This window comes from Protopterus annectens, chromosome 16.part0, assembly GCF_019279795.1.
Source record: "Protopterus annectens isolate FY-2018-M chromosome 16.part0, PAN1.0, whole genome shotgun sequence".
Taxonomy (NCBI): Eukaryota; Metazoa; Chordata; order Ceratodontiformes; family Protopteridae; genus Protopterus; species Protopterus annectens.
This window is the reverse complement of record NC_056750.1, coordinates 866,255,582-866,271,313: the sequence shown is the minus strand read 5'-3', so window position 1 is coordinate 866,271,313 and position 15,732 is coordinate 866,255,582. Positions and strand designations below refer to the sequence as shown.

General features: G+C 44.6%; 1 protein-coding gene across 2 annotated transcripts in view; it reads right to left on the bottom strand.

Moving 5' to 3' along the window:
- HNRNPC (heterogeneous nuclear ribonucleoprotein C) overlaps window positions 1-15,732 on the bottom strand; it is a 1,329,577-nt gene that overhangs the window by 285,327 nt on the left and 1,028,518 nt on the right. For both annotated transcript variants that reach the window (XM_044058018.1, XM_044058019.1), the window contains one exon: window positions 7,240-7,353. In XM_044058018.1, the coding sequence (XP_043913953.1) occupies window positions 7,240-7,353 (114 nt within the window). The remainder of the gene's footprint in view (window positions 1-7,239; window positions 7,354-15,732) is intronic.

Below are 15,732 nucleotides of genomic sequence, written 5' to 3'. Positions count from 1 at the left end.
GAATCATTCTGTAAGATTGTCGTTGGTACACTAATGTTCCTCCATGTACTTATCCTTGAAGTGGACATTCTCTGACATCATAACAGTTTGGGAAGAGGCAGATGTCCCTTTTTTCACTGTAAACTCACAGATATATTCAGTTCTCATTCCAACTGTCTTCATGGTGAAGTCAGCACAATGCAGACAAGCATTTATATTGTGTTTAGGACTGAAGCAGAAAAACAAATGGCGTGGAAGTCTCTGTGCAGAACCTGTTTCCCACACAGTGCTCTTATTTATATTAACGGAAAGCCCAGAACTGTATTAACAGATGAGATTTAGGTTCATAGGTGTTTACTAGGCCAACGATCACAAGGACCTTTTTAAGCCTAGTCATGCATCCCAGATCTCTGATATGTTCTGGTATGCTTGATAAGTGTAAACAGGGGTGTGGGAGGTAAAATATGTATAAGCAACGGCCTGGGAAATGAACCATTTACAGGCTGCCTGTGTCAATTAGAGACACAGGTGCCAAACCACGGATAAAGTTCCTGTTCCTCATCCAATTGTCCAAGTTACACAAATTGAGTTAGGGAAAAACTCTGCTTCACATGGACACGGAGCCTGTTCCAGAGAAGGGGTAGTCTCAGGGATACATACTTGTCTGTCCAGCAGATCCTATTTATATCACCGGGAAGGTTCAAATCTTTAGAACATGTAACTTTGGTGCTTTTTGTTTTGCGGATATGTAGGAGTTCCATCAAGGTGGGGTCTAACAATGCCTTGTATGTCAGGCACAGATCTCCACTCAACAGCCTGTACGAGGCAGAATACAAGGACAGGGTCTTAAAGTGGTCTGCATAGGGCATGTTACTTACAAAGTACAGTTTTGTACCTACCATAAATGTAGATGTTCGAATGCTAATACAGCTGCAGTAATCACAGATGGGTTTTCTGCCGTCAGGCGGGTCCTCGGTCGGCCGAATTCCAAAGTCTAGGTCCGGCGTCGGTTGTTGTCGCTTTCTTTCCTGACGTCAGTGAGGCAGGGTATATAAGACACAGCCAACGCCATTTTCTTCAGTCTTTCTTGCCCCAGATGTCAGATGCCCCCAGAAGGAAGGCAATACATAAATTATATTTATATACATGCAATGCAATATAATCAAAAATCAGTAGTTGCAAGCAAATATACCATAGAAGGATAACCCAATCAGGTAGTATGAAGAGGGGTTAGGCCCTAGGCCTTTACCAAGAGGGGAAGGAGGGAGGGAAAACTGTACTGCAACTGTATTAGCACTCGAACATCTACATTTATGGTAGGTACAAAACTGTACTATGTTCATCGTGCATACAGCTGCAGTAATCACCGATGGGTAGAATCCCAAAGCTACGCACAGGGTGGTAGGCACTAGGTGGAACTGGGATGAGCCAGAATGCCCTGCAACACAGCAGTGGCAAAGCCTGCTCTAGTTTTGGAATATAAAGGCAGGTGGTAGTGTTTTGTGAAGGTATGCACAGAACTCCAAGTGGCTGCCTCCAAAATATCTTTGGTAGGAACTCCTCTGAGGAAGGATGTAGAGGTAGCTGTGGCCCTGGTGGAGTGGGATCTGATGCCTGTAGGGACAGATTTTCCATGATAGGAGTAACAAAACCGTATGCAGTGGCCTATCCATTTTGAAATTGTCTGTTTGGTAACTGGCTTCCCTTGAGCTCCTACAGCATAGGACACAAAAAGTTGTTCTGATTTCGTGAAAGGCTTTGTTCTGTCCAAATAATAACGTAGCTGTCTATGGATGTCTAAGGAGTGTAGCAGCCTTTCCCCTTTGTTTTGAGGATTGGGGTAAAAGGTAGGTAAGTGTATGGCTTGATTTAAAGCTACCCTGGATACCACTTTAGGCATAAATGACGGGTTGGTTCGAAGGGAAACCCTGTCCTGATGGAAGATGAGAAAGGGCTGCACAGCCATGAGGGCTTGTAGTTCCGAAACCCTACGAGCTGAGGTAATGGCCAGAAGGAAGGCTGTTTTCCAGGACAAATATTGCAAATCTGTTGAGGCAGCTGATTCAAAGGGAGGCAATGTTAATTTTTCTAGAATGTAATTTTGATCCCAGGCTGGCAATGGTTGTTTCCTTGGTGGTCTTACATTCTTAGCCCCTCTGAGGAACTGTCTTATGAGTGGGTGAGAGAATAAGGGTGCATCAGTGTTGAATTCTGCAGAAATGGCTGAGGCAGGATTTTTATGGAGGAAAATGAAAGTCCACTGTTCAGCAGCTCAGCTAGATACTGTAATACCTGAGGCAAATTCAGTTTTCTAGGGTCCTGGCCTTTTTTCTCATTCCAAGAGCAAAACCGTTTACATTTTGCGGAGCAAGCCTTTCTAGTAGATGGCCTTCTGGCCTCCAAAATGACATCCTGCACCTCTTTGGGGAGTAGGGTCTGTTGTGGTGTTAAGGAATTTTCCATGCAGCGAGATTGAGTGTTTTCAGCTGACTGTGAAGAGTTTTGTAGTTGTGCTGAGTCAGCAGAAGAGGCATTAGAGGCAGGGACCAGGGAGGAGTATGTGTTAGGCTCCTCAGGAGTGGGTACCAGTGTTGTCTTGGCCAGTCTGGAGCAATCAGTATCATCTTCGGTCCGTCTGTTCTTGCTTTCAAGAGCACCTTGGGCAGAAGAGGAGTCTGTTGTGATGACTTGATTTGCTTGAGGCTTGCAGAATGGGAGACCTGTGTTTGTTTGACATGCTTGGGCCCACCATAGAAATTCCTTTTGCAAACATGGAATTATTGGTATTATTGTTTCCAAACTGTGGCTGTGTTGAGACCATAGATTTTTTAGGTACCACTGAAGTTTCCTCATATGCAACTTTGCACATGGGATTAAAAGAATGCAAAATGCCATGAAGCCCAGAGCCTGCAGGATTTTCCTTGCAGTAAGCCTGGTACAATTTGCTAGTATTTTGAAGTACTGAGTTAGTTGCCCCTGTTTTTCTGGCGTAAGATAGGCCATCTGGGTGTTTGTGTCCAAGTTGGCACCCAGGAAAGTTATTTTCTGAGATGGTGTTAGCCTGGATTTTTCTTTGTTGACTGTGTATCCCAGGGAATTCAGTAACCGTGTTACATAAGCCAGATGTTCCAGAAGTATGTGCTTGCTGTCCGCTTGGATCAGGCAGTCGTCCAAATAAGGGTAAATTTGTATCCCTTGAAGTCTGCAGTAGGCAATTACTGATGCCAGGCATTTCGTGAATACTCTGGGCGCAGTAGATAAGCCAAAGGGCAATGCAGAGAATTGATAGTGGATTGAACCTGCAAGAAATCTGAGGTATCTTCTGCAGCTTTGTCTGATAGGGACATGCAGGTATGCCTCCTTGAGGTCCAATGTTACCAGCCAAAACTCCTTGCCCAGCATGGGAAGAAGCTGCTGTAATGTGAGCATCTTGAATTTTGGTACGAGTAAGAATGTGTTTAGGATGGATAAGTCCAAAATGGGTCTCCAGTCGGTTCCTTTCCTTGGTACCAGAAATAGCCTGGAATAAAAACCTTGACCTTGTTCGTGAGTAGGTACCTCTTGAATAGCTTTCATGTCTATGAGCTTTGAAATTTGTCATTGTGCCTCTGCCCTTTGATTGTGTGGCAGGTTTGGCATGCCTCTCATTTTTGGAAGAGTGTGAAAATGAAATCTGTAGCCTCTGTTTATAACGTCCAGGATCCATTTGTCTGTTGTGACAATATGCCAATTTCTTGTAAATAATGCCAGCTTTCCTCCCAAGGGTGCTGCCAGCTGAGACTTGCTTGGCATGGAAAGGAGGAAGTCATTGGGTTTGTTTCCTGTATTGTTGTGCACTGTCTTCGCCACCTCTTGGTGCTGGAGTTTGCCATTGCCTGCCTCTACATGATCCTTGTGATTGTCCTCTGCCCCTTGTGTGCCTGTATCTACCTCTTTGGGGCTTGTCCGTGGCTGGAAAGGACCAGTTTTTAGAAGGCCAATTTCTGCTAAAACGTGGTGGTTGAACCTGTAGAAAAGCTTTGACAGTTTGCATAGATTTGGCTTTTTCTTCCATTTTCCGTAGCATCTCCTCAGCATTAGTACCAAATAGCACATCCCTTTGTAAAGGAGCATCTAGTAGTTTAGCTTTCACATGATCAGGCAAGGTTTGTTCCCTAAGCCAGGCATGCCTACGAATGACTGATCATGTAACAGCAGCTCTACTTGAGGCCTCTAGGGCATCATAGCCACATTGTAAGGTGTGTTTACCCACTTGTTCTGCACTATGCATCATATCCTGCAACTCCTTCAAATCTGGTTGTTCAGGTTGAGACATTTTATTTCTTAATTGTGATAACAGAAACTACTGATATTTAAGCATATGAAACTGACAATTTAAGGCCCTCATGGCTAGGGTGGCTGAGGTATATACCTTTTTTCCCCACCTTTCTAAGGATCTTGACTCTCTTCGGAAGGTAGTGGATTCTTAGCAGTAGAGGCCTTCATTCCCTTGGGGCCTTGAGAAATGGTTTCAGGGTCAGCATTATGGCTTTTGTAAAGAAATTGGTGGGAGTTAGGAACTCTGTAGTACCTATCAGGCTTGACTGGGGCAGGAGGCAGGGAATCCGGATTAAGGCAAGCCTCCGAATAAACATCATCAAGTATGTCCAAGACAGGCGGTATCGCCAGAGGTCTGTGTTGAGGTAACAAAAGAAATTCCCTAAGTCTTTTCTTGGAATCAGAAAAGTCTTGGCCTTCCCAATGGAAGTGTTCCCTCAAGGTGTGCAAGGTTTCCCCAAAAGAAAAATCCTCTGGAGGAGATACAGAAGGAATGGACTGATCTGCATCAGAATCTGCAAAAGGGGAGTAAGAGTGTTCCTCTACATCAGAATGTTCTGAAAAAATGGAGCCCTGATCAGAAGAGGGAGAATCTTCCTCCACTCTGGGTCTCTTGTCTGGAGGGGGTTGGGAACCCCTGATAAGAGTAATTAAATCCTCAGCCATTTGAAGCATCTGCTTTTTAGGCATGGGGCCTGGAGATGGACCCTGTGCAACAGGCCTCTTGGGATGCCTGGCTGATTTGGACTTAGTAAAGGCCTTAATGGAAAAGGAAGATGAGGGTCTAAAGACACCATGGGTGGAAGTGGACCTGTCCACATTAGGAGGCTCAACGCTCACAGTGGCTTCGGTGGTTGTAGTCTGGGTATGGGCCGAGGTACCTGCGGTCTCGGTTACAGAAGACACCGCCAAAGAAGTGTCGCCGGTAGTCAGGGACTGCATAGGCGTCTCGCTGAGAACCGGACCATGTGTAGCCGGTTTTGGCGTAGTATCGGTGGAGACCGCGGACCTCGCGTGTCAGTCCTTGTCCTTGCGTTTTTTGGACAAAACGGTAGTCGGAGTCTCCGACGACATTTTATAATCAAAGGCTTTACCAAAAAGGTGTTGGGCGAACTCCGCCCGATGCTTAATAGTGCGTTTATTGAAAGTAGTGCAAAAGCGACAGCCCGAGATGTCGTGGTCTGGGCCTAAAAAAGGTATGCAGAGGGAATGGAAATCCTTATGCGGTATTTGCTTCCCACAAGAAATACAATTGTTAACTTTTTCTGACATCGGTCTGAGGCAAGAAAAGTTTCCCCAACGGGGTACTTAGCTTTAAAGAAGACTTCGGTTTCCAATTTTTCGTAAATTCAGGAGCTGGCCGACCGGCACTTGCGAACTGCTTCTGCTTTGGGCACCGCGTGGCAAAAAAGACTGAAGAAAATGGCGTCGGCTGTGTCTTATATACCCTGCCTCACTGACGTCAGGAAAGAAAGCGACAACAACCGACGCCGGACCTAGACTTTGGAATTCGGCCGACCGAGGACCCGCCTGACGGCAGAAAACCCATCTGTGATTACTGCAGCTGTATGCACGATGAACATCCTGTATTTCTTTTAGTGAGGAAGCTCTGTGGACATTCCAATTGTTGGATATGCCTGGTTAGGTACATACCCAAAGGAGGCACTGTACTCAATGATGGGTCTAAATGCAGTGGAACAATGACTTCCTTGAACTTAGATGCTGTTCCTTTGTTTGTAAGTTGCACAACATAGAATAATTTCCTCACTACTATAGACACGTGATGGTCAAAGGCTAGTGCGTGTCCCCAAGTCTCTGACTACTGGGTCATCTCTTAGGTGTAAAATTTTCATTTTCCCTTTTCCTTAGATTCATGGTTTCATAAATGTATCGCTAATTACTAGGCTGGCTTTCTTAATAGGCCATTATAAGCATAATCAAACACTGTACCTTGTGTCTGTGAGTCAAACACCTTAACCAGTATGTAAAGCCCTAATCTTTGAGTAGCAAAATCTAAAAATAGACAAGAAAATCTCCCATGGGGTGCTTGTCTACTGTGTGGAAGATCCCCTATGGGGTGCTTGTCTACTGTGTGGAAGATCCCCTATGGGGTACTTGTCTACTGTGTGGAAGATCCCCTATGGGGTACTTGTCTACTGTGTGGAAGATCCCCTATGGGTACTTGTCTATTGTGTGGAGGATCCCCTATGGGGTACTTGTCTACTGTGTAGAAGGAGGATGACTGATGATGCCAAGACCATTCATACCTAGTGACCAGAGCGGTGAATGACAAAGATGGCAAAGACCAATGTCCCTCTTATACCACCACCATCATTAAGGGGCAAGTGGGAGAGACAGCTGAATGAAGCCTTAGGGGAAGGTACGACCCTCGATGTCAGGGTGGCCTATTGGACTACCTGTGGGTAAAATACCCTAAGTAGTAAGGATTATAGTACTGAATAATACAATTAACATTTTTATTTACTACTGCATGTTGTATGTTACATTTATTGCTTTGTACTTACTCCATAAGAGCCCATGTTCATAGGTAATTACTGAGCTAGCTGCCCTAGAAGACCGTTTTAAGCCTAGGCAATTCCCTTTAAAAGTGAGAATCAAACCCTGCATCATGCAGTTTTCTTTAACCAGCAACCACAAATTGTGTCTATTTATTCTGTTAAGAGCGGAGATGGTGACATTTATTTGGCTACAGTTAAAGCAATTAAACCTGCATAACTCCTCCTTACATTTTCATCCAGAAATGCGTTTATTTTCAAAAAGTTACACATAACATTAATAAAACTTTCATCTGCCCCATGAAGATACATCTTCCCTTGCCTCATTTTCATCTATCATATCTATAGTAGATGCACCTGATTACTGGACATGACTTTGTAACACTGAGTACTTGGAAGTGCTGCCATCCCTCCAAACCTCACTTACCAGACTGTCTGCTTTGTTCTCGTTCGATCCGTTCCAAGCTGACTAGCAGCTCATCCACTTTTTGTTTTATCTGTGTCAGTTCCTTCTTTATAGTTTGTAAGTCATCTGCTTTTACTGAGAAAGAAAAACATAAGATATTAGATAAATCAGACTGTCAAAGATGCCAGAGCAACAGTGCATTCAGCTTCAGAAGATCAGAGTGCTCCTCATCTAAGCAGCATGCAGGCAGCAAAAATAACTACAAATAAAAATAACTGCTGAACAAAGCTAAGCGCCGCGCAAGCAGCAAAACAACTACATATAAAAATAACTACTAAACAACGCTAAGCACTGCACAGGCAGCAAAAGAACTACACATAAAAATAACTACTAAACAATGCTAAACAAGCAGATCAGAGTGTAATGAAAATCTCTCTCTCTCTTTATCTATCTATCTATATATCTATATATATATATATATATATATATATATATATATATATATATATATATATACATACAGACAGACCCATAGATAAAAGAAGTGCAGTCATGAGCCAATATGAAAGTGTATTTGAAAAACTGTCATACAAAATATAAAGTAGTTCAGTCATATAAGAATCTAGATACAAACTGTGGGTCATCCATGGATGACCATTTCTTTCATCTGGTCTTCACCTGGATACACTCCTTCCAGACCATTTGTGTACCAGGCATGTTTACATATTAAATGGCACAAAAACATTCCACAATTCAATCTCAAAGAATCTGAACAAAGAAGGGCAGCAGAGCCACCCAAGACAACATTAACATCCCAACACTGCCATCAGACTTCTGGATGCTAATGAGAGAGAGAGAGACAGAAGCAGGAGCGTGACTGGAGTTTGTGCAGAAGCAATGGAAACATGAACTACAAAGCATTATTAACAACAATGAAGTTTGAATCACATGGGAACATCCGATAACAACAGTTTAAAAACAGGTGCAAGAAAACCAGATATAACATTCAAAAAATGATAACAGTAGTGTTAATCATTAAAGTTGCTACACCCAGCGATTATAGTGTCTTAGAGAGAGAGAGAGAGCCAAGAAAAAACAGGATTTGCAAGCAGAAACGACAGCAATGTGGAAGACAGATACCCAGACAGTTCCAATAGTAGCATGAGGAACAGTACTAAAAGAATTTACACTTGTAACTAAATACGCTACCAGTGCATGTAACTCCGTATAAATTACAGAAGGAGCTCATCCTGGGTACATCGCGGGTGCTGAGAAGAGCACTCGTGTACCATCAAAGACTAAATCAATACTAATTTCAGGAACTCTAACTGTACCTTGACATCATGGTATTAGAAACCTAAAACATTTGGAGAAACACTCATGCTATGATCATCAGCCAGGTAGCAGCAGTAGGAATGGCAGAAACAGGAGAAACATTATAATAACATTAGCTGTCGGGGTCTCCACAGCTGATCACAAAAACTGTTAATGTTATTGCAGCTTGTTTCTGGGGCTCCAGCAATGGATCTGAGGGATGAAACAATTGCCAGCTTCCAGACCCTATGGAAAAATGTCAGAAGCAGTGGTGCCGACAGAAGTAATGGCAGTACTAGAGAGACAGACAGACTGCTGGCAGAACAGTGACGACTCAAAGACAAGAAGAAAGTACCTACCATAAATGTAGATGTCCGATAGGTATGCATCTGCAGTCATAACATATGGGTTGTCCTGCCTCAGGCAGCCCTTCGGTCGGCCGGATTCCAAAGTCTGGGTCTGGCCTCGGCTGATGTCGCACTTTCCCCGACGTCAGAGCGTCTGGGGTATAAAAGCATCAGCCGACGCCATTTTCCTCAGTTTTTCTTGCCCCAGATGCCAGGTGCCCTCTAGGAAGGCTAAATTTGGATAAATGCAGAAAAGTTCCAAACATTTGCAAAATTATATACATGTATAAACAAACAAATACACCATAATAGATTCCCCCAGCTAGCTAAAAGAGGGGTAAGTACCCTAGTAATACCACAGAGGGGTAGGAGGGAGGGTAAACCTGACTGCAGATGCATACCTATCGGACATCTACATTTATGGTAGGTACAAAACTGTACTATGTCCTTCAAGGATGCATCTGCAGTCATAACATATGGGTAGAATACCATAGCCAATCTGGGGGAGGAGGTACTAAGAAAAGGATGGTGTAGTTAAGATCCCCTGCAGGACTGCAGTAGCAAAACCTGCTCTGGATCTGGAGTATAAAGGTAGATTGTAATGCGTGGCAAATGTATGCACGGAGCTCCAAGTAGCAGCTTCTAAAATGTCCTTGGTAGCCACCCCTCGTAGGAAGGCTGTAGTGGTGGCCGTGGCCCTTGTGGAATGAGGCCTGATGTTTTCAGGAACTGTCTTTCCATGAAAAGAGTAGCAAAATCGAATGCAATTTCCTATCCATTTTGAAATTGTCTGTTTGGAAATTGCTTTTCCTTGCACCCCAGTAGCATATGCTACAAATAGTTGGTCAGTTTTTCTGCTAGTTTTTGTTCTGTCCAAGTGGTAGCGTAGTTGTCTGTGTATATCCGGGGTGTGCAAAAGTTTTTCCCCTCTATTCTGTGGGTTTGGGAAGAACGTAAGCAAGTGAATAGCTTGGTTCAAGGATACCCTAGATACCACCTTTGGCATAAAAGTAGGATTGGTTCTTAGTGAAACTCTGTCCTGGTGGAAAATAAGAAATGGCTGCACTGCCATTAATGCTTGTAACTCAGATACTCTTCTTGCTGAAGTTATTGCCAGAAGGAATGCAGTTTTCCAAGACAGAAACTGTAGATCCGCTGATGCTGCTGGTTCAAAAGGAGGAAGTGTCAGTTTCTCCAGCACAAAGTTGAGATCCCACGCAGGTAGAGGGGGTCTTCTTGGAGGTTTAATATTTTTGATCCCTCTCAGAAATTGTCTGAGGAGAGGGTGTGAGAAGATAGGTGGATCCACATTGTATTCTGCTGAAATTGCTGAGGCATGAATCTTAATGGAATAGGACAGGCCATTGTGGAACAATTCTGCTAAGTATTCCAGGATATGCGTCATGCTCGCCACTGTGACATCTGAGCCTTTTGATGTGCTCCAAATGAGAAATCTCTTCCATTTAGCTGAGTATGTCTTCCTTGTGGAAGGCCTGCGAGCCTCCAAGATAATGTCCTTCACCCTCTGTGATAAAACAGTTTGATTGGGATTTAAGGGATTTTCCAGGCAGTTAGCTGCAATGTTTTCAAGTTGGGATGCATGGTCTTGAAATTGTTCTGCGTCAGAAGAAGAGGCCATAGGGGGAGAGGCCATGGTTTTGCCTGAGACATGCTTTTCAATAATGGATACCAGTGTTGCCTTGGCCAGTCTGGAGCTATCAGTATTACTCTTGGCTGTTCCTCCCTGATCTTCAGTAGAACCCTGTACATCAATGGGAGAGGTGGGAAGGCATATACTTTTTAGGGCTTTCCAGCTGAAAGAGCGAGAGTCCACCCTCCAAGCTTGTGGGTGGTATGTCCTTGAGCAGAATGTCCTCAGTTGATGGTTCAGTGGGGAGGCGAACAGATCTATCTCCGGCATTCCCCACGTCTTTGCTATGAGTTGGAAGATGTCTGGGTGCAGCATCTATTCGTGTGCATCCATGGTAGTTCTGTCTAAGCTGTCTGCCAGTGTATTCTCTTTCCCTGGCACGAATTGGGACTGTAGCTGGATATTGAGTTTTAGGCATAGTTCCCATAGATTCATAGCCAGCCGGCATAGAGGGTAAGAGTGTGTGCCTCTCTGCTTGTTTATGTACCACATGACCGTGGTGTTGTCTGTCCTTATTAACAGGTGGCCTTGTTGGAGGAAGGGTTTGAAAGCCTCGATTGCATGCATCACTGCCAGCATTTCCTTTTGGTTTATGTGCATGCTTAGCTGTCCTTGAGGCCATAGGCCTTGGATACATTTGCCCTCCATGTGTGCTCCCCATCCTCGGTCTGAAGCGTCCGTGGTGATGGTCTGCCTTGTTTTTGGTTTGTTGAAAGGCAACCCTCTGTTGGACCGGCAGGCCTGAGCCCACCACAGAAATTCTTTTTTGAAGGCATGGAATGATTGGTATTAAGGTTTCTAAACTGTGACTGTGTTGAGACCATACACTCCTTAGGTACCACTGTAATTTCCTCATATGCAGCCTGGCGTGTGGTATCAGAATTATGCAGGATGCCATGTAACCCAGAGTCTGCAGGATTTTCCTTGCAGTAAGCTGAGTTTGTCTTGTCAGAATCATGAATTAATCTGGAAGTTGTTTTTGTTTTTCTTCTGTGAGAAAGGCCATTTGGGTGGTTGTGTCCAGATCTGCACCCAAAAAGATTTTCCTTTGGGATGGCACTAGTCTTGACTTTTGAATGTTGACTGTGTATCCCAAGGCCTGTAGCAAGTGGATGGCATAGGCCAAGTCCTTTATCAAATTTCCCTTGTTGTCCGCTTGTATTAGGCAGTCGTCAAGGTATGGGTAGATTTGAATTCCCTGTAGTCTGCAATGTGCAATTACTGATGCCAGGCATTTCGTGAATACTCTGGGCGCAGTAGATAAGCCAAAGGGCAATGCTGAGAATTGATAATGCTCTGATCCTGCAAGAAATCTGAGGTGCCTTCTGCAACTTGGTCGAATAGGGACGTGCAGGTATGCCTCCTTGAGATCTAGAGTCACCAGCCAAGACTCCTTGCCCAACATGGGAAGAAGTTGCTGTAGGGTCAGCATCTTGAATTTTGGCACAATGAGATAAGTATTCAGTACGGACAGGTCGAGAATAGGCCTCCATTGTTTTTCTTTTCTTGGTACAAGGAATAGTCTGGAGTAAAATCCTTGGCCTTGTTCTGAACATGGTACCTTTTCTATAGCTTTCATCTGAAGCAAATTGTTGATCTGTCTTAAAGCCTCTGCCCTCTGATTCGGTGGAAGGTTTGGCATTCCATTTCTTTTTGGCAAAGTGTGGAAGTGGAACCTGTATCCTTTGTCTATTATTTGCAGTGTCCATGTGTCCTTTGTAATATAATGCCAGTTTTTTGAGAATAAAGCCAGCTTTCCGCCCAAGGGTGCTTCCAGTTGATCCCTGGTAGGCGGAATCAGAGTTAAGTCATTGAGCCTGTCCTGGTGTAGTAGTAGTTGTTGTTGCTGTTGCACTACTCCTCTGGTTGGCAGGCTGCCACTGACGGCCTCTGTAGGAGCCCTTGGATTGACCTCTGCCTCTAGGGCGTCTGTTCCTGCCCCTCTAGGCTCTGTCCGAGTCTGGAAAGGACCAATTCTTAGTAGGCCAGTTTCTGCTGAATCTCGGTGGTTGTACTTGCAGGAAATCTTTAACTGTTTGCACAGATTTTGCCTTTTCTTCAACCTTTTTTAAGATCTCCTGAGCAGAGGAGCCAAATAAATTTTGTTTCTCCATTGGGGCATCCAGGAGTTTAGCTTTAACATGGTCTGGCAAAGATTGTTCCTTTAGCCAGGCATGCCTACGAATAACTGCCTTAGTCATAGCTGATCTAAATGAAGCCTCCAGTGCATCATAGCCACATTTTAAGAAATGATTACTAACCTGTTGTGAATTGTGTACCAAATCCTGAAGGGATTTACGGTCAAGGGGTTCAGGAGAAGAAAGTTTCTTATTCAGTTCATCTAACAAATACTCTTGGTACTGTATCATATGAAAGTGACAATTTAATGCCCTGACAGAAAGAGTTGCAGAAGTGTAAACCTTCTTTCCCCATCTCTCTAAAGCTCTAGACTCTCTTTCAGAGGGTAGAGGATTTTTGGCAGTGGCGGCCGCAACCCCTTTAGGGCCCTGAGAAATAGTTTCTGGGTCTGCAGAATGGGCTTTATACAGATGGAAATGAGAATCCGGGACCCTGTAGTATCTGTCAGGTTTGGCAGGGGCCGGAGGAAGAGTGTCAGGGGCTGTACTAACATCATTGTACACATCATCAATTATATTCAGAACAGGAGGTATAGCTAAGGGCCTATGTTGAGGCAAATGCAAAAAGGTCCTTACTCTTTTTCTAGAATCAGAGAAATCCTGACCTTGCCATTGAAAATGCTCTCTCATGGAGTGTAGAGTCTCACCAAAGGAAAACTCTTCAGGAGGGGAGGCCGAAGGGATAGATTCCTCAGCATCTGAATCCTCATAAGGCGAATAAGCCTCCTCCTCGTGGTCTGACAACTCAGACCCATCCGTGGAATCATCTGAAGAGTGTGGGTCAGAGGGGTCAGTCCTGGGCCTTTTGTCCGGAGGAGGGTGAGAGGCCCTGTCTGGGTGAGGTTGTGAACCTCTAATTAAAGAAATAAGGTCCTCTGCAAGGCTGAGGATCTGAGAACTAGAGGAAGGCCTCTGGGAGGTAGTTTTGGTAGGCAAAGCTTTAGATAGTTTGGCAGTTTTAGCTCTAGAAAAGGCCTTAATGGACATGGAAGCAGGGGGCCTAGCTGCCCCATGTGCAGGAGTAGAAATGTCCAAAGGTATGGTGTCGGACATTTCCTGAACACTGGTTTCTGTAGGAAGTTTGGTAGCCGACTCAGCCGGGGCCTCCCGGGCCTCGGTGGTCGGATGAATGGGTTCGGAAGTAGGAATCTCCGAGGACTCGGTTTCGGCCGAAACCGAGACACTCGCGGTAGGCCTTGCCGTGGTTTCAGCCGAAACCGCGGGCCGCGAGTGTCGGTCCTTTTCCTTCCGTTTTTTCACCAGATGCGAAGTCGGAGTCTCTGACGGCATTTTATAAGCAAAACTGGACCCAAAAAATTCCTCTGCAAACTCCGACCGACGTCTAAGAGTTCGTCGGTTGAAGGAAGCAGAGGCTGAACAGGCCGATACGTCGTGGTCTGGGCCTAAGCAAGGAAGGCAGTAGGAATGGAAATCCTTATGAGGTATTTGTTTCCCACAAGTTAAACAATTATTTACTTTGTCTGACATCGGCTGAGGCAAGAAAGAGTCCCCAACGGGGTACTTAGCGTTTTTCGAAGTCTTCGGTAGCTGAATTCACTGGATCTGACCGACCGGCACTTGCGAACAGCTTCTGCTTCGGGCACTGCGCGGCGAGAAAGACTGAGGAAAATGGCGTCGGCTGATGCTTTTATACCCCAGACGCTCTGACGTCGGGGAAAGTGCGACATCAGCCGAGGCCAGACCCAGACTTTGGAATCTGGCCGACCGAAGGGCTGCCTGAGGCAGGACAACCCATATGTTATGACTGCAGATGCATCCTTGAAGGACATCTAGACTTAACAGTATGCAGCTTTCGTAAAGAATGGACACCTGAAAGTTAAAACAAAAACAAGTTCACACATTCATAGCTAAGTACTAGGTTAGCTGCCCTTGTGACCCATTTTAAGCCTGCTCAATTTCCGTCAAAGATGAGAAAAGTACAGTTTTGTACCTACCATAAATGTAGATGTTCGAGGATCCACATTGCTGCAGTCATAACCTGTGGGTAGTCCGCTGTCCTCGGTCTGCACGAATACCAAAGTGTTAGGCTGGCGTCGGTCATGGTCGCTCTGAGCTGACGTCAGTAAGCAGTAGTACTTAAGCGCATGATCGACGCCATATCCTCAGTCTTTCTTGCCCCAGATGTCAGAAGGCCTAAAAAGGAAAGTCCATAGCCAAAAAAGAAAATATCCAACAACCAACATAGAGAAAATAATAATTATCCCAAAAGAAACACAGCAACCCCAAACTATAGGGGGGAAGGAGGGAGGGAAAATTGGACTGCAGCAATGTGGATCCTCGAACATCTACATTTATGGTAGGTACAAAACTGTACTATGTTCTTCGTCTCACATTGCTGCAGTCATAACCTGTAGGTAGAATCCCAAAGCAAAGGTAAAGGGAGGTTGGCAAAATCATAAAGCATTGGGAGCTGCTAATATGCCCTGTAAGATTGCAGTGGCAAACCCGGCCCTAGATTTGGAATAAAGAGGGAGATGGTAATGTTTAGTAAAAGTGTGCACTGAACTCCAAGTAGCTGCCTCCAAAATATCCTTAGTAGCTACCCCCCTTAAAAAGGCAGTAGATGTGGCAGTAGCCCTAGTGGAATGAGGTCTGATCCCAGCAGGAACATCCTTTCCATGATGAGAATAACAAAAAGCAATACAATGGCCAATCCACTTAGAAATAGTTTGCTTTGAAACAGCTTTCCCTTGTGAACCCAAAGCAAAAGAAATAAATAACTGATGAGTCTGCCTGAACTCTTTAGTTCTGCTCAAATAATAGCGCAACTGCCTGTGAATATCCAAAGAATGCAAAACTTTTTCCCCTTTGTTTTGGGGATCAGCATAAAAAGTAGGCAAATGAATAGACTGGTTTAAGGCCACATTAGAAATAACTTTAGGCATAAAAGTAGGGTTAGTACGCAAGGACACGCTATCCTTATGGAATATCAGGAAGGGTTCAACTGCCATTAGAGCCTGTAATTCAGATACCCTCCTAGCAGAAGTAATGGCCAACAAAAAAGCAGTCTTCCAAGACAAAAACTTCAACTCAGACGTAGCTG